General features: G+C 46.0%; 2 protein-coding genes across 5 annotated transcripts in view; one reads left to right on the top strand and one right to left on the bottom strand.

Moving 5' to 3' along the window:
• CD58 (CD58 molecule) overlaps positions 1-1,454 on the bottom strand; it is a 34,252-nt gene extending 32,798 nt beyond the window's left edge. For all 4 annotated transcript variants that reach the window (XM_014957142.1, XM_014957143.1, XM_014957145.1 and 1 more), the window contains exon 1: positions 1,343-1,454. In XM_014957142.1, the coding sequence (XP_014812628.1) occupies positions 1,343-1,388 (46 nt within the window). In that variant the 5' untranslated portion in view covers positions 1,389-1,454. The remainder of the gene's footprint in view (positions 1-1,342) is intronic.
• On the top strand, positions 1,288-27,106 carry PLA1A (phospholipase A1 member A). The gene is made up of 12 exons (XM_014957141.1): positions 1,288-1,426; positions 6,647-6,820; positions 8,380-8,581; positions 12,716-12,893; positions 14,358-14,466; positions 16,882-16,983; positions 17,844-17,933; positions 18,746-18,913; positions 19,932-20,021; positions 20,880-20,988; positions 25,043-25,207; positions 26,632-27,106. The coding sequence occupies exons 2-12, from the start codon at positions 6,748-6,750 to the stop codon at positions 26,714-26,716; spliced, it is 1,371 nt and encodes a 456-aa protein (XP_014812627.1). The 5' UTR covers positions 1,288-1,426; positions 6,647-6,747; the 3' UTR covers positions 26,717-27,106.
• Positions 27,107-27,118: the final 12 nt, after the last annotated feature.

The following is a 27,118-nucleotide window of genomic DNA, read 5'->3' as shown; positions in this document are numbered from 1 at the left end:
TTTTTTTTTAAAAAGGGATGCAATAGGTCCTATTTTAGGCACATGCAGGAAACTCCCAAAGCAACAGAAAAAGCCACTGAGAAACCCCTTAGACGAGAGGGATGAGAAGATCTACACAGAGCAAGCCGTGCTGCTTGGCCCATCCAGCCACAGCAGCTACTTTTGATGACAATGAGAAAGTTTGTGCATCTGCCTTTAATTTCAAAAATGAGCGAGTTTTGTTTGTACTTCTCATGTTCATAGCCCTATGCAAGGTCTATGGGCGTGAGGGCTCTGCTCCTCAGGCACACAGATGGAATTTAGATTAAGGCCTTTGTTTACTATTTCACCAGAAGTAAATATTAATAAGTTGCTTCTACAAAAAAGACCCACCCATTTAAAAAAAAAAAAAAAGGCAAACAAAAAACCACCACAAAACCATTGAGAACTTTGATGATTTTCCCTGAGAAAGAAGTAACGCAGAATACAAAATAAACAGCATTTTCATATGCAGGGATGACAAGGATATATATATATATATTTTTTTTTTTAACAACAAAAGCTAGTTTCCTAAACTCTTTAACACCTCAGGAAGCGGGGTCAAACATGCTTTGTGGGGAGGAGCGCTCCCCCGGCTGGGCAGAGAACCTTCCCGTGGGCAGGAAATCAGAGTAAAAATCACACCCGTTTCCCACGGCAACCATCACAGAAGTTTGACACAAACGGGGCACAAGAATTGTGACCCGTGCCACGAAGGGGAAGGGTGGGTGTGGCGGGGTTTCTGGCCTAAACACACGGATCAGCGATAGTAGGAAACTCTAACGCCAGGCGCGGGGGGAGGCAGCCATTCGGTTCTGCCGTTGAGAAGGACAGAACACAAACAGGGTCACAGAACCGTCTGGGTTGGAAGGGACCTTTAGCACCACCGAGTCCAACCGTTAACCGAGCGCTGCCAAAGCCACCACCGCGCCTTACCCGCCTTCTAAGCGCCTCCAGGGGTGGCGACTCTACCTCTCCCCTCGCCAGCCCGTTCCCTTCCGCACGCCGCAGGGGTGTCACCGCCCGGGGCGCTCGGCGGGTTGGGAGGCGCCACGCCCGGCTCCCCTCAGGCAGCCCGGGACGGCGGCGGTGGCCGAGGGGAGCGGCTTATTGCCAAGCCCGAACGGCGACCGCCGCCATTCCGTAGCCCGGGGCGGCACAAGCTCGCCCGGCCGCCTGAGGAGGGACGCTTCAGGCGCGCGCCCCGCGCAGCCGCCGTCCGCCCCGCTCCCGCGCGCCGGCGGAGGGAGGCGGGAGACGCCGGCGGAGGGTCTGGGGAAGGGGCCCCGCTACCGCTACCGCTGCCGCCCCCCTCACGACTTACCCAGCAGGAGGGACGCGGCGAGCAGGAGCCGAGCCGGCAGCCTCATCGCTGCCCCGTCCCGAACAACTGAAGGGAAACCGAAAGGTGAGGAGCGCCCGCCCGGCCCCTCCACGCCCTCAGGCGGCGGCGGCACCACCCCCCGCCCGGCCCCTTAGCGTCGTCTCCCCGCCTTCCCCCCCCTTCCTTCTCTCCCTCCCCGGCGGGTACCGGGGTGCTGAGTAATCGGGGTTCTCTGGAAACTCCGGGCTTGCGGTAGAGGAGGGGGATTTCAGGCTCGGAGGCCGCCGTCGCTGTGTCGCGGTGGGGTGCGGCTGCCAGAGAGGAGCTGGGGGGACGGGGGGTGGCGGCGGCGGCGGCGCCGCGGCGGGGGTCGGTTTCTGGCCCCCATGGGACGCCCCCTCCAGCAAGAGCCGGCGGTAGAAAACGTCGTGTTGTCCCTAGAGCGGGGAAGTTTCAGCTCTGCTAATCGACAGAGGTTGAAATGAGATCAGTTTTACGCGCAGCAGGAGCCCCACGGGTTAGGGGGAGGACGCCTTTCAGCAGGTAATGTGCTGCCTCAGAAAATAACGGTCGTCTAAACCTTTTAGTCCCCGGAGCCTAATGTTTGACAGCGATGCTCCCCAAAATGCCCACTGTTCTCTTTGGGGGACAGCTGGCAGTGGCTCCATTTGAGGGGTGGGCTTGAGGATAGGCTCACTCCCGTCAGCCAAGGCTGGGCTGGCCTCTGTGGGGGTCACCCTTCTGCCTGAGTGATGGAAAAAAATAAAACAGAAACCTGTTCCGACTTCTAGGGGTTTCCTTCGACACCAGCTGCTCAGAAGGCCATTCACAAAACTAAAAAAAATTAAATTCCCTTTCATGGATGACTGACATCGTGACACTGCAGCGTTTTTGAGGAAGAAAGGGAAAATACCGCAACATTTTGGGAAACATAAACACCTGGCAGCTATTGAAAAGCTGCTACTCTGCCAAATACTCCCACGGCAGAGTTGCTGCAAGTGGATACTGCAGCTGCCTTCGCCTGCATCCTGCTCACAGTACGTTATCCTGGCTGAGAAGAATCCACTGCTGGCAGATTCAGCTGCAGACCTTACAGCATCAAAGCATGCTCCGTTGCCAGGAGCTTGGCTGACTGTCCCAGGGAGCAGCAGCACGGCACTAGTGCTGGATGGGGAGGCTCTCACCGCAGGTTTATCTCTTGGCTGGCTCTCTCCCAGCACGCTCAGCCCACACGCTGACTGCCGAGCAGCTGTGTCAGGCTGTGCACCACCACTCGGGGCCACCTCAGTTCTGCTCTTCACTCAACAGTGCACGCAGGTTTATCTCTTGGCTGGCTCTCTCCCAGCACGCTCAGTCCACACGCTGACTGCCGAGCAGCTGTGTCAGGCTGTGCACCACCACTCGGGGCCACCTCAGTTCTGCTCTTCACTCAACAGTGCACGTAGCTGTTCAGGGAAAAAAAAAAAAAAATAGAACTCATAGCCATGGAGAGTGTAGCCAGAGGACCTTACAAAATCAACACTGAAGGTGTTCCAACGCTGAGTGTGTTTTTTTCTTTCCTTCTAGGAGTCGCTGTAAGCTCCCTAAGCTCATCACTGCAGGCTGCAGCATGAGATAGAACGGTACTGCACCTTGGGCTGAGCAATGCTGTCTCATGCAGTTCTTACAATGGCAGAATAATAATACTGATCCATCCTCCATAGCTATGTTGGAACAACATGGCACATAACTGGCTTTCCAATGGAGTCAGGCCCATCCCATAAATTCCTTTTGCTCAGTGAAAAAAACCCACAACGAGCCCTTTTATCCCTCTCTTCCCTTTCCACCTCAGTTCTCAATCTCTGTCGAGTGTCAAAGGAAACTCCCTGCCCTGTAAAGCCTCCAGGTCACACTGTTTACATCAGAAATGCAACATGGCCATCTTCCCTCCATATCCTGGTGGCAGGAGCAGCTGTTCTCTGCTGCTGACTCTTGTGAAGTAAATGTCCTCCCCAGATGTCAGAGACCTCAGATTGAACCTTGCTGCTGGGAGGATGCCACCTCTCACCTTGCATACTACAACTTTCCTATAGGTTATGAAATCTTCAGGGTTAGCAGAGAGAAATCTGAAGCAGGGACTGACACTTTCACTTAGAGTATTTTAGGGTGGATGGAACCACAAGAAGGTCACCCACCTGCACACAAGCAGGCCTAAGTTCTTCCTTCTGAGGTGCTCCATGTTGTAGAGAATGATTAGGGCTTTGTGGGGCAGAGAAAGTGATAGAGAAACATAATCCTGGTGGCTCACCTAGGCTCCTTTATTTTTGGAAAATGACAGGGATATGTGGCAAGGATGCATTCTTCCTTCTTGTGCGTGCTTATACAGTCATACTAGGTAGTAGGTCCATAAAGTACTCATGAAAGACTTAAGAAAATGACTTTTTCCTCCTTTCCCGACCGAGTACCCAATCTGACTTGCCCACATTTTCCCTTCCTCGTTTGCCAAGTTAATCTTTAATGTCTTCTTCCTACTATCTTGTAGTTAGGATGCTTCTGAATGTCAGGCATTTCAATCATTTTTTGTTGCAGTGAGAACTGAACTGGTTCCTCTGTCAATCCTGGGAACAATACATAGGAGCCTAGGTGCTTAATATAAAGCCATGGTTTCTATTCCGTGGGCAAAAGGCAGAAAATACAGGAGCGGTGAAACCAAGCATTCGTGCAGTAGGGTGGAGCTAGGCCTTAATGTACAGTGAGCTAAACTCTGCGTGTATTTCATGCCCTCCCTCGAATGCAAAGACCACAGGGAGTGTTTTTAAATAGTCATAATTTGCTTAACTCACACTTGGTTTCCCCCAAGGTCCCGCACTGCTACCCTGACTGCACTGCTTCTGGTATCAATGAACAGTTTTCCAGTCTAAGTCAATTTTCCGTGACCACATTTCCACTTGGCTACTGGGTTTTTGCAGCCTCTGCCAGCTGTTGCTTTGTGCATGGGGAGATGACATTTTCAGCTGAGCTGGACACTTGCAGAATTTGCCTGAATGTGCAGACAGTGTGATTTTTTTTCATTTTTTATAATGAAAAGAATTTGTGCATAAAATCGAGTTTGTTTACTTTCATTATCCCTGACTCACTCTCAAGCAAATCACCCTATGCTTCGTGATCCTATGCTGAAAGGAACTGTTAAAAGGAATCCAATGTGGTCTGAAAGCATTTGCAACAATGTTCCTATTGCCATTATAATCACTCCCACTGGGAAATAAAATAAGTAGCAGCAACATTGAGTTTCTGAACTAATGTAACTTAATTACTGAGTAATTAAGTTCACACACAAAAAAAAAAAAAAAGGAAAATCTTTCATACTAAAATAGTTTTACTGGTAAAAGCATTTTAAGCATAGAGGAACTGAGTGGCTTTCGCTGTTCGCATGAGGGACCACCACGGTGTGCTGATATAATCAAAGATTTCCTGGAATTACTAAATCTGAGACTACAGAAAAAAGAATGCTCAGGAAACAGAATTTTCAATTTCCTGAAGACATTGGGGTTTTTTTAGCATACCAGGATGTTGTTTAACAAATACACAGAGCAGTGCAAAACTAAATCAAATCTGCACATCTTGGCCACAGGGTTGTTTTACTCTTAAGGTAAGGCTGTAATACTACTGCCTGCCTTATATTACACGGCATTTCAAAATTTCTGTAGAACTTGGCAAAGAGTAACAGTAACAGTTGCATCCTGTTACAAAGAGTTATTACCATAATCTGAAATAAAAAATGGAAAGAAGCGTTCGCTAATTTTCTTTAGGTGCTCCACTTTGTTTAAATCTAACAAATTTGTCATTTTCACAGTTGCTCTGGAGGCTTGTACGGAAATGTCACGGCCTAATGGTATGATTTCACAAGTTTATTTCCTTCTTTCTTGATTGAGAGATTATCCAGATCAGTGGAATTTGTGAGTGTAATGAAGAAGAAGTGGGCCCCTTGCAGTCTACAGGCTTTTGTCTTACAATCTGTGAATCAATGCTAAGGTTGGAAAGATGAAAAGTGGGCTGGAAGCCAGGAGTTGCCTATTTGTATTGCGGCTTTCAATCTTGGAAAATCAATGGCATTGACAAACTCAGTCACATATTTGAAGAGACACTAAGAACCTACTTCCCTGACAATCAGCCAGCTTGCTCACGGAGCCAAGTATTTCAGGATCAGAATGTATCTGTATATGTGAATGGGGCAGGTCCTCAGTAGCCCCCCAGGCAAGCCAGCTGATACTGTCTAACTTCCCTGTAAGAACTAGTGAAATTTCTCTCAGGAGTGACTTGGAAATGAAAAAGATCTTTTGACTAAAACAGCCCCAAAGCCTTTGGCTGGAGCAAACGGGTAAGGAAATGATTGCCATTGCCAATAACTGTAAAGGAAAATAATGTCTCATGCTTTTGGAAAGGTATTTAGTCATCTTTCTGATCAGACTGAGGCAATTTCTGCATTTTGTTGTTCAAATAAAGCAGCTGCAGAATAGTGCCTGGACAGGGAAAGCTCCTTTGCAGCTTACACTTCTTGCCATTTAACACAGTCAAAGGCAAAGTTGCTTTGTTCCTCTGCAAGAAGGACCAACATGCATCAATGCAACTTCAGAAACAGGTGCAGCCTTACCTGAAAGTCTAATGCACCCAGGGACATGAATGTAGTGTGACAGTCTCCTAGTTAAACGCTTGGTTGTGTGCTTATGTTACTCCATCTATTTACACTGAAGCAATAAAGTTTTTTTATTCAAAGACCCGTTTGAACTATTTGCATGCTTATGATACTGTTTCATGCTTTTATTTCCTGTAGTATCTGAAATGCAGTCTCCAGAGGAAGAGTGTCCCCACCCTAAGAAATGTACAGTTGGAGCATATCACAGCAATATGGCCACAGTATGGTCGCTACATTTTTGCTTTTCCCCTCAATTCCAGAAGCAACCTGTTGCTTTGCCTTCTTTGGCAGTTATGGGAATCTGATCAAAAGCAGAAAGAGAGGAAAGAGAAAGCAATCCAAGAATGGTATGAATCTTCCTGGCATGGACTTACTGGGAAGCCTTGTGACAAATCAGTGTCCTCAGTCAGAATTAAGCAAATAGGTCTAGGTGGCAAGGATCAAGTACTATAACTCTGTCTCTTGCTGCAACTGGTTTCCCTATCTGATTTCTGAAGTGAGAAGTAGGGAGTAAAGGGGTGTCAGCATCTTTTTAAACCAAAAAGTCAGTGAAGCCCTCTTCTGACAAAGACTTTGGCTAATGGTCAAACAAAAGCAGAGGTGATTGCCTCTACCCTTTTTTCCCAAAACAGCACAGGCTGGTTGATCATTAACAGAGCCAAGCTGACCGAGCAACCCACCACGGCTGTTTTTCCCTGGACAATCTTCATACTTATAGTGGACTAACAGGAAGATGGTTGAATATCCGAAGAGAAAGCTGCTTATTGTTATTGCTGTCCTCTTGCTGCTCAGCTCAGCACAAGGAGGTAAGAAAGACAAGAGTGCTTGGCAAGGAATTGAAGGTTTCACACAGGAAGAGCTGAAACAACCTGTGTGTCAAGAGGTCCTTGCTATAATCTAATTAGATGCCAGGAAAAAGGGTAGTACAAGAACAGACCTTTGTTCTCCCATGCTTTGATTCAATCAGTCTCAGTGATTTAATTCCACTAACCTGACTTAAAAGAATGATCTGGGTTTACCCTGAAGGGTAAGGAAGTGGAAAAGGGACCACTTGACCTCTGCACTGGCATCTCCTGCTTTGAAAACTTAGCAAGTATAATCTGCAATAGCCAAGAGAACATAAACAGATGCCACACTTCCACTTCTTTCTTTAATTGTACTGTCAATGAAAATTGCTTTTACGACGATAACTACAGTCCACCATCAGCTGTAGCTTCATAGCAGTGCTGCACCTCTTGCCTTACCTTTACTCCCTTTCATCTTAACACCATTTCTGACATGCACCGTGCTTGCACTGAACCTGCCCTTGCTAGTTAAGCTGGCTCATAAAATGTGTTTTTTCTGAATTAATCTCAGACAATGTCTTTGTTGCCTTCAGCACACATGAAGACCAAAATAAACAACCATAAGGGATAGTCACATCCCACAAGGGGGAATCTGAATGTCAAATCTCACTTCTTTGTGTTGACCCATAGGCCATGTACTGCCTAGCTAGTGTAAAGTATCTTCTATGGGAACAGCCAGCAGTTAGGAAGATGGCTGATGGGTTTTTTTTAAAATTTTTATTTTATTGTACATGCAGATTCAAGGCGGTTTCACTTCCTCCACCCCAGAAAAGGGAACGTGCACGCATTGTTACTGTAGCAAGATGCAACTATGCCAGTTCATAAAGTAACACTTTTTAGGTCAGAAGGGATCAATTATTTGGCTTCCTACTCAGCACAGGTCGGTAAATTTCACCCCATTAGTCCTTCAGTAAATCCAACATTTTACCATCAACAAGCCTTCCAAAATAGCAGCCAGTCCTCTAAAATGACAAAAGATGGAGAATCCAGCTCTTCTGTGGGTAACCTAGCTATGCATACTGCTGGCCATACATACTGCTAAATTTCTATGCTTGCTTTCTAGCCTAAATTTGCTCAGTTTTTAACTAGTACATTCTTATATTTATTTCTGGATTTTTGATCCAATTGCCAATTAAACCTGTACTTTCTACTAAGTCTACCAAAATTTGAATAGCAATACCCCCATTCAGTGGTGACTATCTATTGGCAACTATTTTTTAAAAGATCAAATAGCCAGCTCATAAATGTACTTAGTTGCTGGCTTGTGTGGCCCACTTGGAAAAAAAAAACTAACAGAATGTCATTTGTGTCTCAGTAAAACAACCCTTCGAAGTAAATCTACTTTATCACACAGATAAAGTTTCCAAAATAGGCTGATTTTAATGTGTTCTATCCTTTGAATCTTCATCAAAAGAAGCAAGATTGCTACCTTCATTTTCCTAATTAATTAGAATTACCTTGTTTTTTGTTCCATTGCACAGATACAGACTAAAAATGCTATTCACTCCCTCTCGTTGCAGGGAATACAGACAGAGTCTCAGGGCATCACTGTACTGACTTCCAGACAGCATATATCCTACGGGGCAGCAAACTTAATGTCCAGTTTCTCCTGTTTACCTCCTCAAGCCCTAGTTGTGGGGAGCTGATTTTAGCTGATGATGGCATCAAGAACTCCAGCTTCAACAGCAGCCTGGAAACCAAGATCATAATCCATGGCTTCAGGTGAGAGAAAGAAGAGCACTGTGACTAACTTTTTACTGGCAAATTAAATACTGCTGGGGCATTTCCAAGTACTGGGTGAGACTGGCATGGAAACCCCCTGCTTGTGTGACCTTCTTTAGTCTCGCTAGCAGAGGGACTACCTGCAAAACACCTGCTAAGAAGAGAGTCTGGGAGACTGTTGGCATGGAAAATACTGCTGACAACTCTCATTACAACACAACTTGAAGTCCTTTAGTTTGTGACCAGCTGCCTATTTTGTGTGTATATTTTTTGGAGCCTAAAAAAAGTTGGGAAATTTTTTCTCTCTTTCTCTCTTTCCTTCTTTCTCTCTTTCTTTTTTCTCTCTTTCTTTTCTCTTTCTTTCTTCTCTCTCTCTCTATTTCTTTCTCTCTCTCTTTCTCCTCCTCTTTCCTTCTTTCAACCTTTTCATTTAAAATGTATTTTCTTCAAGATTCTTGTCCTTTTAAATTGTCTCATTGGACTTCATGTTCTGGTTTATCAACAACCTGGATTAGTCAGCCATTTAGGAGCCCGCCCAGACACATTATGCTTCTATTCTTGATATTGTAGGGATTTGAGCTGGTTTTTTTTAAGCTGTCAGCAGTCTGCAAGCTTGTTTTACTGTACCATTTTTCAGCCAGGTGTGACCATGTAACATTTGTTTTGATGCACAAAAGCCTGAATGAAAAGTGCATAGAAGATCAGGATGAAACCACAGAAGACGTTGCAGGGTCTTTTCAGAAAACCAGCTGTTGCCCTCGTGATACAACACACCTCCCACCAGCTGGCATTAGGGGAAGTGAGTATCATAGAATCATAGACTCATAGAATAGTTTGGGTTGGAAGGAACCTTTAAAGGTCACCTAGTCCAACCTCCCCGGCAATGAGCAGGGATATCTTCAACTAGATCAGGTTGCTCAGAGCCCCTCCAACCTGACCTTGAATGTTTCCAGGGACACGGCATCTACCACCTCTCTGGGCAACCTGTTCCAGTGTTTCATCACCCTCGTTGTAAACAATTTCTTCCTTATATCTTGCCTAAATCTACGCTCTTTTAGTTTAAACCCATTATCCCTTGTCCTATCTCTACAGGCCCTACTTAAAAAGTCTGTTCCCATCTTTCTTATAACCCCCTTCGAGTACTGAAAGGCTGCTATAATGTGTCCACAGGCCCTTCTCTTTTCCAGGCTGAACAACCCCAACTCCCTCAGCCCACCTTCATAGGAGAGGTGCTCCAGCCCTCTGATCATTTTTGTGGCCCTCTTGTAGACTCACTCCAAAACGTCCATGTCTTTCCTGTGCTGAGGCCCCGAGAGCTGGATGCAGTACTCCAGGTGAAGTCTCACCAGAGCAGAGTAGAGGGGCAGAATCACCTCCCTCAACCTGCTGCCCACGCTTCTTTTGATGCAGCCCAGGATATGGTTGGTTTTTTGAGCTGCAAGCACACATTGTGGGCTCATGTCAAGTTTTTAATCCACCAGTACCCCCAAGTCCTTCTCGTCAGAGCTGCTCTCAATCGCTTCATCCCTCAGCCTGCATTGATACTGGGCATTGCCCCGACCCTGCACTTGGCCTTGTTGAACCTCATGAAGTTCACATGGGCCTATTTCTCAAGCTTGTCTAGGTCCCTCTGGGTGGCATCCACCCCTCACGCATGTTGACTGCACCACTCAGCTTGGTGTTGTCTGCATACTTGCTGAGAGTGCACTCAATCCCCCTGCCTATGTCATTGGTGAAGATATAAACAGTACTGGTCTCAATACAGACCCCTGAGGGTCTGTAGGTATAAACAGTACTGGTCTCAATATGGACCCCTGAGGGTCTGTAGACCCACTTGTCACCGATTTCCATTTGGACATTGAGCTGTTGAGCTCTACCCTCTGGATGTGACCAGCCAATCGATTCCTCATCCACTGAATAGTCCACCCAGGAAATCCATATCTCTCTAATTTAGAGAGAAGAATGTTGTGGGGAACCCTGTCGAAGGCCTTACAGAAGTCCAGATAGACAACATCTGTAGCTCTTCCCTTGTCCATTGACATAATCACTCCATCATAGAAGGACACTGGGTTGGTCAGGCAGGACTTAACCCTTGGTGAAACCATGCTGGCTGTCTTGAATCATCTCTCTGTTCTCCATGTGCCTTAGCATAGCTTCAAGGAGGATCTGTTCCATGATGTTCTCAGGCACAGAGGCACGACTGGCAGGTTGGTAGTTCCTAGAGTACTCCTTTCTGCCCTTCTTAAAAATGGGTTTAAGATTTTCCTTTTTCTGGTCACGGGGGACTTCACCTGACTGCCATGACTTTTCAAATATCTTGGAGAGTGGCTTGGCTGCTACATCAGCCCAGTTCCCTCAGGGCTCTGGGATGTGCCTCAACGGGTCCCATAGACTTCTGTATGTTCAGGCTCCTCAGTTGGTCATGAACCTTACAGTTGAAGGGGCTTTGCTACTCCAATCTTGATGTCCATCCACTCGAGAGGCGTGGGGAGAGAGGTTGCCAGTGAAGATCAAGGCAAAAAAGTTGTTAAATTCCTCAGCCTTCTCCTCATCCACTGTTACCAGTTTGCCAGTCTTGCTCATCAGGGGGGTACACTTTCTTTGACCTTCCTTTTCTGGCTGACACACCTGTAGAAGCCCTTATTATTCTTTGCATCCCCTGCCAAGTTCAACTCCAGCTGTGCCTTGGCCTTCTTGACCCCATCCCTATACAACCAGGCAGTGTCCCTGTACTATTCCCAGGATACCTGTCCCCTGATTCCACTGCCTGTTCATCTCTTTCTTGCCCTTTAGTTTAACCAGCAGGTCTTGACTCAGCCATATCAGTCTCTTGCCTTGTTTTCCTGATTTCTTACACTTGGGCATCGACAGCTTTTGCACTCTATGGAAGGCATCCTTAAAGATCTGCCAGCTCTGTGCTGCTTCCTTGTCCCTGAGGGCAGTTTCTCAGGGGGTCCTATTGACTAACACTTTTAAGAGCTGGAATTTTGCTTTCCTAAAATTTAGGATCCTGATTTTACTCATTGCCTGACCCATATCCCTGAGGACTGTGAACTCCACCAGTGCATGAACACTGCAGCCTTAGCTGCCTCCAATCTTGATGTCACTGATTAGCTGACTTGCGTTGGTGACCATCAGGTCCAGAATCACATCCCCTCTGGTGGAGCTGTCTATGACCTGGCTTCAGAAGTTATCCTCAATGCATTCTAGAAGTCTCCTGGATTGCCTACAGCTTGCTGCACTACTTTTCCAGCAAATGTTGGGGTGGTTGAAGTCCCCCAGCAGGACGAGAGCCTGCGAGTGTGATGCCTTCTGTAGCTGGAGCAAGAAGGCTTCATACATAACCTCCCCTTGATCAGGCGGCCTGTAGCCACAAGGTTCCCTTTGTTGCCTTGGTCTCTAATTCTTACCTATAAGCTTTCAACCTGCTCGTGGCTATTCTTCAGAGACAGCTCTTCACACTCAATCAATTTCATGATATAGAAAGCAATGCCTCCACCCCTCCTTCCTTGCCTGTCCCTTCTGAACAGTCTGTAGCCATCGATAGCTGCACTCCAGTCATGGGATTCATCCCATCAAGTTCCATTAATGGTAACTAAGTCACAGCTTTCTAGCAGCATGGTGGCTTCCAGCGCCTCCTGTATGTTGCCCACACTGGGGAGGACACAGTCTCCTCAGTTGTCCTTGAATTCTTGGGTATATAATTTCTTTTTTAATTGTCTACAGATGAGGGAATGTAGGAGTGAAAGGCTAGGTGACTTAACCAAGGACTTCCTGCAAGAATGTAGCAGAGCAGGATCCAGGTGTTCCTGGTCAGGTCACTCCAGAGGGGCTCTGCGGTGTCTAGCTGAAGCACGACAGCAAGACTGACATCTCAGACTGAGGTCTGCAAATTCATTAAAATTTTAATGAATTCATTAAAATATCTGGTTCCCTTCTGAATCTGCCCATTCTGGAAAGCATTATTACACCACCGCAAAGAAATGCCAGGGCATCTGGCACCAGAAAAACCTTTCAGCAACTGTCTGGCAGCCTCTTCTGAGACATGTGAAACTCCAGCACAAGTGAACAACATATTGGCACATGCCTTGCTGTGAAAGACACCTAACCTGCTTGTTTCTAATGACTCCACAGGGCTTTGGGTACCAAACCTTCCTGGATCGAAGGGCTTGTCCATGCCATACTGCATACAAGTCAAGTGAACGTGATTGCAGTAGACTGGGTTTATGGATCGACAGCAGCCTATCCCTCCGCAGTGGAAAATGTCACACAACTGGCACTCTCCATCTCACAATTCATCAGCAAGCTCCTGGTAAGATACTGCACATTTCCAGCGTGGGGAGCATGGCCAGAGAACATCATTCATGCAAACAATCCAGAGAGCTGATCCCAACCTGCTGTCACCTGGAGCTGGACAAACAGGCCTTTTATTCCAGAACAAGCACTGTGGAGCACTAAAGAGATTTCTTTGTTCCCTCTTTCTCAGTCCAGGCTTGAGCATGCCACTGTTTTTCTTCTTTCTCTTGAGTTTTGACATTTTCTGGAAAAACAGCTGCCTCTCCAGCTTGGGACAAACCTGAAGGATGCCTCAGGTTTTCTCAGGTTTTTCCGTACTTCACTGGACAGTCATCATCTTCTGTCCAGGGAGCTGGAGGGGGTGGGTTTTGAGGCTATTTTATATTTTCTTTGGGCTTCAGGTATACGTCCCAGTAGCTGGAAATCCCCGATGTATCCCAGTTTGTTCTGGCACAGCTCAACACTTATGCAACAAGGGTGATACATCTTTGTGTTAACCAGCTATGTGTAAATTCTCTGTATAATATTCGCACTGCACACCCAGGCTGCGCAGCATGGGAGTTCCCTCGCATGCACCACGTGCACAGTCACATATTTCTATCCAGAAATGCAGCAACCCTTGGAGCCAGTGTGTCATTAAAAGGATGAGGATGGGGGATGGGGTGTAGGGCAGGAAGACTGTCATCCCTCATTACTGATTAGGTCACACAGTGAACAAATGACCGAGCTGAACAGTGTCCCCACCACTCATTCCATGTCTGTACTGAGCTCTAGTCCAGCTACTTAAGGACTTTTTCTGTCCGGCCTTTCCTGCAACTCTACACCATAGAAGACTATATTATCTTATAAATCTCAGTACTGCTACAGGATATGACCTCATACATTTCAAAGTCAGATTTCCTTCATCTTGCCCCAACACTCTCATGTACCATATGCTCTCCCATCATGCATCATGACCTGCAGGCAGCCGAATTCCTGTGGATGGGGTAATCTCACATCAGGTCTAAGTGGCTGTGCTTTACCTGGCAGTTCAGCCCATGGATAAATCCTTAATCTCTGAAAATATAATCTTAAAATACTAATCAGGGTGTTGGTACAATGGTGGTATAAAAGTGGGAAAAAAATTTCCTCTGCTTTACTGAGAAGAAGATTATTCACATGGTGAACATCGGTCACTCAGCTGAGAAAGGGAAATTCAGTCTGAAGCAAGCTATGGAAAGAGAAGCTACGGGCTATGTAGCTACGAACAGGAGCATCTGACCAACCTGGTTAGGGTTGGATTTGAATCTGTAGACATGAAGAAAGACTCTGAAAAATAGAAAGGGCAATACCCATCATTCCTACAGCTATTTGGTTCTCCACCATACACCTCAAAAGCAATCTTATATTAGAAGAGTTACAGAGCTACTGTGTGGGCTGGGATAAGATATTTCAACTTTCTGCTACAGAAACATTAATTTGTATTATCATCAATCTGCAGGCCCTGGGAGTTTCAGCAACATCCATCCACATCATTGGGGTAAGCCTTGGTGCGCATGTCGGTGGCCTGGTGGGGCACTTCCATGGCAGTCAGCTGGGACGGATAACAGGTACCATAAAACTGAGTCTTGGGTCCTCACCTGCTCTTCAAGGGAGACAATGAAAGAGCAAGGAAGGAGAGTAATCTTTAGTGGTTTTTTAATTACATAAGGTCTCACTAGATCCAAGCTTATAGGCTTCTTCCAGCCATCAGACCCCTCCTTACCACCAAAAGAATGCATGTATTTGCAAAAGGGTCCTTCTGCCTCTGCACCACTTTTCAATTGGTACCAGCTTAAAAGACTATGAGGCTTTGTGACTAATGAAAACCTCCAACACCCACATGCTGTCACTTCCGCTTCATAGCATGTATATCTCTGTGGTTCTTAAAATTAAAGCCCACAATGCAATTTTTGTGGGGGAGCAGCAACAGTGAGCTACTCTGCAGGAAAATGTAAGCTGAGAGCCAAGGGTACAGCAAGATGGGCAGGGGCACCCCTTACTGACAAGGGTCACAGTCCTACCTGTATCTGGGCAAGAAGAGCAGAGCAGATCCAGTGACAGGAACCAGGGTCATCCACAGTCCAGTGGTCATCAGACAGGTCTGTAGTGATAAGGCAAGCCCAAAGTTGATCCAGGAAGTCAGGTCAGCAAGATAAAAGCAGGACCAGCAAGACACAAGGCTGGGCATGGCATCCCTACAACATAGTTAAGGCAAGAACCTGACCCAATATTAGGAGGTCTCAGATGAGGCTTCTAGCTATTCTCTCCTACAAGTCAACTTTTCACAGTAGACTGGTCTAAGACCACCCAGCTGTACCAAATCAAGCTGACCTGGAGACCCAGGTATCTGGGTGTGAGGAAGAATTAGACCCAAGATACACCTGATCTCATCTCCTGCCTCCACACACACATGCAGAGAGGAATGTGATCCCAGAGCCATACTTTGCTGAAGTGTTTTCAATCACCTATAAAGACCTGTGGAGCAAAACCAGGGTGAATCTTGGAGCCCAGAGCACAACATTTATTTTGATCATGTGACTTTCTTTAATTCATGCCTGTTCCTGTAGATACCTCCCTGTGCAGGAAAGCAAATTGTACAGGAATTGGAATGAACATCCCATATTCAAAATTGCTGAAGGGCAATTTGTTTCAATATTTACAGAGAAAACAAAAAAGCCTGAAGGAATTCAGTTGCATACGGTATAGTTTCAGTTTCAGCTGCTGAGGATGTACATCTCAATGGAGTTTATGCAGCTTATGCTTGGAGGAGGTAGGCATAGAGAATAGAGGAAAGAAACACACTTGCTTCAGAGCTGTGCCAGAATTAACTGCTGTTCGTATTAGGTATTTCTCCCTCCTCAGGAAGAACTTTAAGCTATACCAAATAGCACTTTCCAGTATCTCTTAAAGTCTTTAACTAAAACTTGGTCTGTAGTAGTGGATGGGGAACTTTTCAGCTTTTTGTAAGCATCAAGATTAAAGAACATGGAAGAAAAATTAAAGCAGTACATTCTTCTGACCACTTGTTGCATTACTAGCTTCTATTTATAGAAAGAATAGGAAAGATATTTTTTTCCCTTTGCTCCCTTTTCCTCCTTCCATCCCTCCTGACAGATGCAGACACATCAGTTTGTATGTTGTTGATATTGCCTCCTCCATAGAAATTAATGGGATGGAGTTCAAGGCACTGAAACTGGCCAGTTCTGAGGCTAAGTGGCATGTGGAGCAGAGCTGCTCCTTAAACTACTGTTGTTGGCTGGGGAGTGAAAAAAATCTTGTGAGATTACTTTTCTATGAAAAGTGAACAGGATAAACCTCAGCCAGAACACAAAAACAAAAAATTAAAATCTTTAACCTGTTCCTTGGTATTGCCAAGGATAACTTTCTGTATTCCTTTGACTCCCCACAAGTTGGTCTAGGAGCAAGTTTCTGGCAAAAATGTAGATGGCTGCTTAAGAACTCGATTTTATTTGTAGGGAGAGGGCTCAGAAGCCTCTTTGTTTTAAGGATGTTTGATAGTATAAAACCTTTGTAATGCTTGGATTGGTTAATGCCTGTGATGCTGAATTTGTCACCTAACTGATGATCTTCAGTTATGTTTCTCAGACTGTAGTGTTAATACTGATGACAGTACAATTAGGGGAGGTGTTATAAGTGTGATTCTCTTTCACCAAAAATCCAAAAGACACTCTGCAGCCACTCTGTCAGAGCTATTTGAAGTCATGGCTTCACAGCCTAAAAACTGCAGGTAAAAAACTGTTAAAGGGGAATAGAACAATGGAGGATGAGGTAAGGAAGCTGTAGTGGAAGTTAGAAGGGGCAGAAACTATTCTGGAGCATAATCAGTGTGACCTGGGAAAAATATCTCGCTTTGCCTAGCAACTTTTTTAAAGTTTTGAATAAAATAACTGGTCCAGAAAAACAAACAAACAAAAAAGACAGGGGCTGAAGAGCACTTGTTGAGGTGCTTGATTTTGTTACAGGCCTGGATCCCGCAGGACCTAAGTACACCAGAGCCAGCCTTGAGGAACGCCTGGACCCTGGGGATGCCCTCTTCGTGGAGGCCATTCATACTGATGCTGACAGTAAGCTGACTTCTGTCTTCTTCAGCCAGTGCTTCTCTTCCTCCTGCCATTGTTAGTGCTAAGAAGTCTGCAGGTCATTGTCCCTTTTTTCCAGATTACCATGAGTTCAGATTCATTCAGAGGAAGTTCCCTGATTAGACAGGCTTTAATTCTGTGATTAATGATGAATTCATTGGCAGTATCCATACCCTGGAGCACAGACAGGTGGAGAATAGACAGAGGGCAATCTTCCAGCAACTATTTCTTACTTAACCCTGCTACAGCAGAGTGATCTTGTGCAGAACCAGCTGAGCATGGCTTTCACCACCTGGAAGGAATTTACATGTCTAGTCTCACTTTGCTTTCTCCCACCTGAGGTAAGAAAGGTGCCACTGCAAGTGCTGGTGCAAAGTAGCAGAGTCAAACCAGCAGCTGGTGCAACAACAGGGTAACTTTTCTAAAGCATTTAGGGTCTAGATAGGCAGAACATGTGCTGAAGAATAACATGGTGCATTTGAGTCACATCTCTTGCCTGGAGAAAAACCTCTACCAGTGTAATTCTCAATCATGCCTCATAATCCCCCATTAAGGTTGTGATCAGTTTTGTTCTCCTTTATACAGAATCAAGAACCTGAAGCACAGAGGTGGTGATTAAATTCCCAGTCATTTTGATGACAGGGCTTGGAGCACTCTCTGCTCCATGCAACAAACTTGCACAATGCAGGTGTGTAGGAAATCTGTCCCTTGCTGTCTCCAGCGCTGGAGCTTGGTCCTGCGCTACTAATGTTCAACCAATTATTGGGGCCTGTCAAGCAGCATGTAGGGTAAAACCCACAGAATAGCCAAGTGTAAGAATGAAGTGGCATTTCCCCTCCTTTCAGATTTTGGGATCCGGATTCCTGTAGGTCACATCGATTACTTCATCAATGGAGGCAAAGACCAGCCAGGATGCCCCCGATTCATCTCTGCAGGTGAGAGCACTCTGTGGCCAAGCAAAGGGCTTTCATGGCAATTTAGCAGCTTGTGAAAATGCTGTTTGGCAAGGAGTTCCTGCTACAGTCAGGGCAGAAATGTATACATATATTTGTAAAGACACGTGGCAGCAGAGATTCATGGCCCACGTGTTCTTTCATCAGTCTACAAGCAGCTGAAATTAAAATCACATACAGGTCAAGTGTCTTGGCAGCACCTCTGTTGCCACTGTATCAGCCAAAGCCCTAGCATCAGTAGACTTTGTATGAACAAAGAAAACATTTTTTGCTAGAAGGGCTCTTAGGTACTACTAGCAAAAGTTTCTTTTTTGCAAGCTGTGTCTATACTCAGCTTTTGTGATTACTCCCTTTTCCTTCTAGACAATAGGGCTTTACACAGCAAATAGTGTGGATAAATACTCGGTGTGTTTGAGGGACACCTATGATACCTCACTTCCCACAGCTGGGGTCCCAGTGCCAGTGAGAGTCAAAGCTATTGTACCCCCTTGCAGAGAGCCTGGGGCCTCCTCAATGGTACACTGGTCGAGATGTGGTAGCCTTGTAGTCCCCTTCTTCTGGGGCACTCTGTTAGTCTGGGAGATAAACTCCTAATTACCTGCATAAATTCTCTTGAAGTGGGATCTGGGCTTGTAGTCACAGATGTGCTCTGCAAAATGCTACTAGTGGGAAGGAGATGGCTGCAGATCAGTAAGAGTGTTTCTCGACTCTCAGTTCCTCGGGAGCATGCAAAAAGACAGGAGCCAAGGGAAAGACTCACGGCTGCTTTTCTCTGGGTACATTTTTTCTTGCAGGCTATAAGTATCTGATCTGTGATCACATGAGGGCAGTACATCTCTATGTCAGCGCCTTGAAACATTCCTGTCCGATCCTGGCGTTCCCTTGTACAAGTTATCAAGACTTTTTAAATGGACGTTGCCTGGACTGCGTTGACCCCTTCCTGTTCTCCTGTCCCAGAATAGGTAAAGTACCAGCATGAGACCTTCCTAGAGCAGATGAGAATACATTCCTGATGGGTGTCAGTGCAACACACAGTAGGCAGTTAGATCAACCTGAGCAGGATTTGCTTTGCATCTCTTTGGGGATAGCGAGAAGCTGTTTCTTTTTTAGGCTTCTATAGAGAAGCTCTAAAAGCTCATACATCGCCCAGTGTAGAACAACAAAATCTTGAACATTTCTGACCTTTAAACATTTCACAGGGCCCAAAAATGAGTTGAGAGTCTCAAGAATCACCTGCATAACAAGTGGGCAGTTAGCTCAAAAAGTGTCTTGTTTAGAGAAGTAGCTGGAAATTTTAGTCCAAGCCTCAAGTCTTATTCATCTACAAACCACTCGTTGTTGTGTCATCTCTTTCTCATAAATTACTGCCATGGTCATCCCAAAGATGAAGTCCCCGAACTGGGAGAATTTAATAGTTGGTCTTTTAGGCTTCTGAAAGTGGGCTGTGGCATGAGGAGAAGAAGTGTCCTCTGGTGCCAGACTGCAAATAGGACCAGAGGAATGAGAGGCCTCTTTTGGTATAAGTGCTTTCAGATCAGCCACCCCTTTCCCATCTCATCAAGCCACATTGTCAGCTAGTCAAGTTATGGTGGTCTTCTCACTTGACGAATAAGTTCAATTTCCCAGCACCCTGTGTTTGCAGTCATTTACATCTGCACAAAGTTTCCTAACTTGATCGTCTTTAGTCTTGCTTATTCTGCACAGGTGCAACTGATGACAGTTAGCAGAGGAATGAAACAAAGCCACCGAGAGTTACTCTGATGATGATTACATGGGGTAGCTAGAATAGGTTTCCTGAGGGAATGTTAACCTGTCAAACAGACACCACAAACTTGCTCTGATTTGCACTGGTTTAAGAAAGGGTCCATCACCCAAGACAGTGGAGTTGGGCGGTGTGAGTGGAAGTGAATCAGGACCAATTATATTTCTGTTCTGGGTGATTCATTGCTTTCCCTGCACTGGCTTTATTTCTTCCTGCAGGCCTGCTGGAGCAGGCTGGTGTCAACATGAAGAATCTGCCCAAGGAAGTGAAAGTTTACTTGATGACCAGTCCCTCAGCCCCATTCTGTGGTAAGTAGCATGAGAAAAGAAGAGTAATAGAACCACAGAATAATAGAATGGTGTGGGTTGGAAGGGTCCTTAAAGATCATCTAGATCTAACCACCCTGCCATGGGCAAGGACACCTCAGAAGAGGGTTGACCAAATATGGCAGATTCTGGGGGGAAGCTAGGTAGTTACAACCCACCATCCCTATCAGAATTAGATGCTGTGGCTCAGACGTCCGCGACACACAGCTGAAAAACAATAACCCTGCACATGTACCCCATAAAGCCCTTTCCAATAGGTTTATTAGTGTGGGCACAGCCCTGGACTAAGACAGCCACATGGCTTCAGGACTGAAGTAAAGGGTGATGAAAATGCCTGTCTGTTTATGAAAATGCCTTGGGTTGGAAGGGTCCTTAAAGATCATCTAGATCTAACCACCCTGCCATGGGCAAGGACACCTCAGAAGAGGGTTGACCAAATATGGCAGATTCTGGGGGGAAGCTAGGTAGTTACAACCCACCATCCCTATCAGAATTAGATGCTGTGGCTCAGACGTCCGCGACACACAGCTGAAAAACAATAACCCTGCACATGTACCCCATAAAGCCCTTTCCAATAGGTTTATTAGTGTGGGCACAGCCCTGGACTAAGACAGCCACATGGCTTCAGGACTGAAGTTGCACTCCATGAAAATGCCTGTCTGTTTATGAAAATGCCTGACTGGACTGTGCAGACCTGCCCACTGGGCCTCTCATACCACAGAGAAGAGGTTCTTTCTTATGTCTGTTTAATCTTCTTTCTGCTGGTGGGGTCAGGAAATGAGTACAAGTCCAACTGACAGTACCTGCCCTCAACTCCCACATACCTTGTCTCTTGCTTAGTCTATCACAGCCTGGTTGAGTTCCACTTGCAGAAGAAAAGAAACGTAGTCACCAGCATTGAGATCACTTTCTTCGGCAACAGCACCGAGGACAAAGCCAAGATCACCATGTGAGTGACGGTAAACGCTTCTGGCCTGTTTTATCCCAGCTCCGTGTGTTAAGGATGTTTCTATCAGTCCAAGAAAGGCAGAAGATAGCATATATCCCTGAGTGCAGTCACTGTGTGATGAACTACAACCTCTCTTCTTGAGTACCTCCACATTTACATTAAATTCTCTCAAGACGATTCTTGTGCTACCATTACTTGGTAACCCTGGTTAGGTTCACCTCTTCCCTGAGTGCACAAAGCAGTAGATACACTCCGGGATCCCCAAATTTGCATACTTTTGTGTTGCTATGCGGGTTCCTTTTCTATAACATACCCTTGCCTGGTGCCAATTCAAACCACAATCGGTCAATACACTCCAGGATCCCCAAATTTGCATAGTTTTGTGTTGCTATGCGGGTTCCTTTTCTATAACATACCTTTGCCTGGTGCCAATTCAAACCACAATCACTGTCAGAATTTGCATACTTTTGTGTTGCTATGCGGGTTCCTTTTCTATAACATACCCTTGCCTGGTGCCAATTCAAACCACAATCGGTCAAGTACTTATTAGCTCTATTCTGCCAGACAGATGGCTACAGCAAGATCCCATCCACTAGAGGTTCCAGGCTGATGGATTTGGTGGCTTAGACATTTCTCTTGATGCCTAGTAGGACACTAATTGCAAAAAGCAGACAAGCGCATCTCTTCACAGTCAGAAATGTAGCTTGCTGCCACTGCAGTAATGCAACAAAGCACTCAGGCTCCCATTGTAGGGAAAAGTCCAGGGGGCAGGGGACCAAGATCACATGTGTAGATAGACAGATCTGTCTTGGAAGCATCACCCTCCAAACCATATCTGAATTAAAGAACCAGACTCAGACTCCTGTTCCACAGCCGTTGTCTCAGGGGGATCTCCCCACCACAGGGAAGTTCCCCAGAAGTCTTTCTCTCTTCTTCCTACACCATCCTGCTCAATGCTGTGAGCTGGGAACCACAATGCAGACATGCAACTAGCACGTGGTGCTGGATGCATCAGGAAGTAGGAAAGCAGTATGCTAAAGAGTCCCAGCCAGCTTTCTGAGAATCAGAGGGGTTCCAGTGCTGGCTCCCACACAGCCCTTGTGCTAAGCCAAAACATTGTGACCTGAAGCTAATTGTGTTGCTGCTTCGATCCTGGGCACCAAGAGGTAGAGGTGGGAACCAGGGAAATGGAAGCCACACTCCAGGGTTCTCTCCAGCATGGCAGACCTACTGTGTCCAGATTTCCAGCCAGGCACTGCAATTTGGAGTTCGTACTCCAGCCTGGCGGAGCTCAGTCTGTTCAACCCCCCAGAAAACCAGATCTACCTTTGCCAGAGATGCAGGAGGGAGGGAATAGTAACACCTAGATCAAGTGTAGCACCCGTGCAGCACTTCTGCAGTGTCGGACACAGGGTTTGGTAGGTGTCCAGCAGGAGGCATATGAGCACTGGAGGGAAAGGCTGCCAGGGGAAGAGAAATAGGCAGACAATCCCGAGGCTTTGCTGTACCCTCAAGTTTTAATGAGGCAGTAGAGTTATAGTAGGGTAACCTATCCAGAGATAACCTTACCCTGGGAGAACAGCAGCTGTACTTCATTTAAGTGCCCTCCCAAGAAGCACAAGGCTAAACCAAAAAATTTGCTTATAGCAATAAACCTACAGATTTGAGAGTATAAAATTGAAGATATCCCTTTTAATTCACACTATAGCAGAGACTTCCCTGCTGTAAGCGAAGATATCCCTTTTAATTCACACTATAGCAAAGAGACTTCCCTGCTGTAGGCAAATGAGGCAGTAGAGTTATAGTAGGGTAACCTATCCAGAGATAACCTTACCCTGGGAGAACAGCAGCTGTACTTCATTTAAGTGCTCTCCCAAAAAGCACAAGGCTAAACTGAAAAATTTGCTTATAGCAATAAACCTACAGATTTGAGAGTATAAAATTGAAGATATCCCTTTTAATTCACACTATAGCAGAGACTTCCCTGCTGTAAGCAAAGGTCAGCCCTCCAGTGCAGTCAACTCAGAGTGTCAAACAGGCATATAAACATAGATTCCCACATTGCAGTTCAGACACTGAAGGATCACTGACTTACTTCAGGTGATCTAACATGCACGTCATCCTACAGTTCCCCAGAAGTGCACAGACACTTGGGAGTGTTCAGCAAGTGACTCACACAGTTGTGTCTTGCCTCCTGCTGCCCTTCACTTCTCCCTTCCCAAATGCCAATTCCAGTCTTGCTCCTCGGGATGCCATTACCCCACACACGTTGCTCAGAGTGCCTCAAGACACATGTCCCCAAGCCCCACAGCTGCCATGGGGCTGACAGAGTAAGGAGCTTGTTACACAGCACATTTCCATTGCCATTGCTTACACATCACATGACGTACCCCACATCCAAGTAAACATATCTCCAAAGTCAGCTAGAGTCCTACATCCATGCTAGACCAAATGTCACTCCCAAGAATGACTTCCTTCACTCTGCCTAACTTACTGTGTTCCTCTGTCTTAAGGCAAAGCTGGATCATGGACATGGGCCATGGACAATATGCAGTAGAGAGATAGTCTCCCCTCTATTTGTTTTCTACTCGCTATCATTATTCACCTTTGTAGCCACAATTTCATGATGCTTCCAATTTTTGGCAGCTTCAAGCCACACACAGTCAGACACATAAAAACTCCAGCATCTACCACCACAGTCTAAGGGAGAGGACAGGATGTACTGGTTTGGGTTGGCCACTCTGGCCTAGGAGGACACTGGGCCATCAGCCCACTACCAGGAGCGGGTTGGCCACTCTGGCCTAGGAGGACACTGAGTACAGCCATTAGCCCACTACCAGGAGGAACTTTGTGTAGCAGAATTGTAGCCTCTTCCTGACCATTTTGTCATCTCTCCCCTTCCCCTACTCTGATATTTCTGATCAGGCAGTTACCCAGGTGCTTCTGGGATTGCGCTGAGTCAGCAACACACATGTTCTTCATGAGTACAAGGAAATTTATCGTCTCCATCTCCTAGAGATGCCAAGTAGATCAGGCGTAAGAAGGCTCATTGGATGGATGCCACAGAAGGAAGGCAGCCCACCTATGTAAAATGGCTGGGCAGTACCACTTCATAGCACATGACCAACTGGGCTCTGATCATTAGCTGTTTACCCAGTCTCTGGCGTTTCTCAGTTCTTGTCACCTGGGTAAGAGCATAGGGACAACTATGCATCCCTCTATCCAAGCATCCCACCTTCAACATGGTCAAAAGCAAATACCTACAGAAGAGAATAAAAACACAGTGTAACCATGTAGCAGTATTTCCCCCAAATAGTTTCCTAGTGTCTAACTAATTAAATCTCGGGGACTTTCAGAGCCAAAGTTGAGATCTGTGTCCATACTAGTTGCCAATGCTTTTGTCTTCCATTAACTTGTCCAGTCCTAAATAGTTTCCTAGTGTCTAACTAATTAAATCTCAGGGACTTTCAGAGCCAAAGTTGAGATCTGTGTCCATGTTAGTTGCCAATGCTTGTGTCTTCCATGAACTTGTCCTGTCCCTCTCTTATGACTTGTACAGTCATGTAAACCTTCTACCATCCACAACATCCCATAGCAAAGATTTTAACAGCTTAATAGGAATGGTCCTCTGTGCAGTGTACAATCCTTTAGAGCCTGCCACCTCTTAGCTTTCTTTGATGACCCCTAGTTTATGTCCTGGAAGAAACGGTGGACAACCGATCTCTAGCTGTGCCATTCATCATTTCATAGTTGTTGATCTTATCTACCACTTACTGCTCTGTAGCAATCTGGGCAAGAAAAGCTGTTGTAATTATGTGATGGAAGGAAGGATGTTTGTGCAGGAATATTCCTGCCTATAGAGATAAAACATGGAGAGACAGCCAATAAGACTCTCATGCAATGCCTTGTTTTGACAGATAAGTCTTCTCACTCCATTATGTGAGGGCTTCACAATAATACCCTGGTTACTCCAGTGTTTCAAGACATCTGCATACGGCCTGCATCTACAAGTTGATTGAACATTCTCCTTCACACCTCTCACCTTGCCTTTCAGACCTAAGCACCATGTGGTGGGCAAACGGCTTCTGGCCCACAGAGTGCCCCCCTGCCAGATAAACAGCATGACACTGAAGTATCTCCCCAAGAATCAGTTTTGGAGGAAGGATGAGCCATTCATTGTCGGCAAGTTCTGCACAGCCCCGCTGCCTCTTGATAGCAAGTAAGTCACAGGGATATCTTACAGGGATCCACTGAGCCCGTGGATGCGGCCTGTGGTTTGAAACAATGCTTTCTCTCTCCCATTTAGATAAAAGTGAAAAGATGTCTCTCCCATCCCCTCTGTGTCCCTATGTAAAACATTTTCTACCTGTGAGAGAGAAAAACTTCCAAGGTAGTTTTCTAGAATTTTTCTGGGATTCTTCCCCCAGGATAAAAGTGTTGTGCCATGGAAGGAAAATGGCTGTGACTCACATCACCTTGGAGATGCTTAAGTCAAAAACCATGGCAAAAGCTTGTATTAACTAGAATGTGTTCCTTTTGCCCTTGCTTGATCTCTCCGTCTTCCCCCTGCCTACACTGGGTCCCCATATTAACTAGAATGTGTTCCTTTTGCCCTTGTTTGATCTCTCCATCTTCCCCCTGCCTACCTGAGTCCCCGTTTGAAACATGACAGATGCACATTTTTCAGGATGAGACAACAGAAGACCAGTAATACATTTCTGCTTCTTATACTGCACAGGTTTATAAAGCACTAAGGCTAAAGACAACCATTATGGCATTTTCTGGGCCAGGCATTGTAGCATACATGCCTTCAGCCATAATTACCTTATCCAGAGTAGAAGCAGCCAAGTCCTTCTCATCCCAAAACAGACAATGGTCTTCTCCATAATACAGTGTTCTTGCCAGGAGTTTTGCAGATCCAAAGTTCTTGCAGGCAGGGCAAAATAGCTCGGTCTATACCAACATTAAACTCTGTCCACATTGCTTTTGAGTTGATTCTCAATGCTGGCTCCAGGCTGAAGCAAGCTAGCAGGTACTCCAAAGAGAGAAAAGCAGAAGCAGAAGGCAGAGTGGGCTCACATTCAAATTCTGTTCTGATGGGCAGTAAGGGGACTCGAGCACAAGGCAGTAAAAACACAGCCAGCAGGCTCAGATAGGGAAATAAAGAGGCATTTCTGTGTAAATACCAGGCACTCCCTTCAGCATAAGTACTATTCCTTACTAGCATGCTTTGCAGAGCAAAGTTGGGATGGATGTGCAGATACCTGGCTTTTTATCACTTATGAATGGGACAACATGACACATTGCCTTAAAGGTGTACTAGCCTGCACCCCTGGGAGCACTGGACCTGGCTGTGATGCTGGTGGAAAGCTGTAGAATTCCACAGGTTTGCAATGTTCTTACCACTGAACTGGGAGCGCTCAGAGTAGCAATGGTACTGCTAGGAGGGGGAGGAGGAAAGGTGAAGGACACAACCCCATATGCACTCCTCCACCCAATTCATCCCAGCCAGGGCACAGCACCCTGTTCATCATACCCTTGCAAAGCAGCACAAGGTCCATCTGCAGCTTGCTTGCCTCTGTGTTAGTATAGTAACCTCTGCCTGCCAATGCACAGCCTGACTTTCCTGTGCTTCTTCCACAGCAGGACAATGTCATGCCTGCCCTGGAACCTCACCCTCCCTAGCAACGCAGACGTCTCCTTCGAGCTGCCCACTGCTTGTGCCTAGCACTGCCTTCAGAGCATGCAAGCATACCCAACACCCTAAAGGAGTCCTAAACCTATCACTGCTCTCTGCTCACAGATGATACTTTCACCATAAAACTCGATGGGTTATTTATTTCCTGCATGAGGGACAGGATGTGAAGGAAAAGAAGCGTGTGGCAGATCGGTGAGTACAAGGTTGACTGCTTACAGGAAGACATCTTAGTTAAAAGGACTGGATTGGGACTTTTATCTCACGGGGTTCTGTACCCAGCTCTGAGAACGAGGTGGGCAAGTCATTTAATTTCAAGGTTTGGATCTGCATGAAAAGAGGAGGAGACTCTTCCTACAACGGGAATGTTGGGATGATTCATTTGTGTTTTATATTAAAGTGTCCCAAGATCATCATATTAAAGGTGAGAGGTAT

This window comes from Calidris pugnax, unplaced genomic scaffold, assembly GCF_001431845.1.
Source record: "Calidris pugnax isolate Ruff unplaced genomic scaffold, ASM143184v1 scaffold225, whole genome shotgun sequence".
NCBI classification, from domain to species: Eukaryota; Metazoa; Chordata; class Aves; order Charadriiformes; family Scolopacidae; genus Calidris; species Calidris pugnax.
This window is presented reverse-complemented; position numbering and strand designations above follow the sequence as displayed.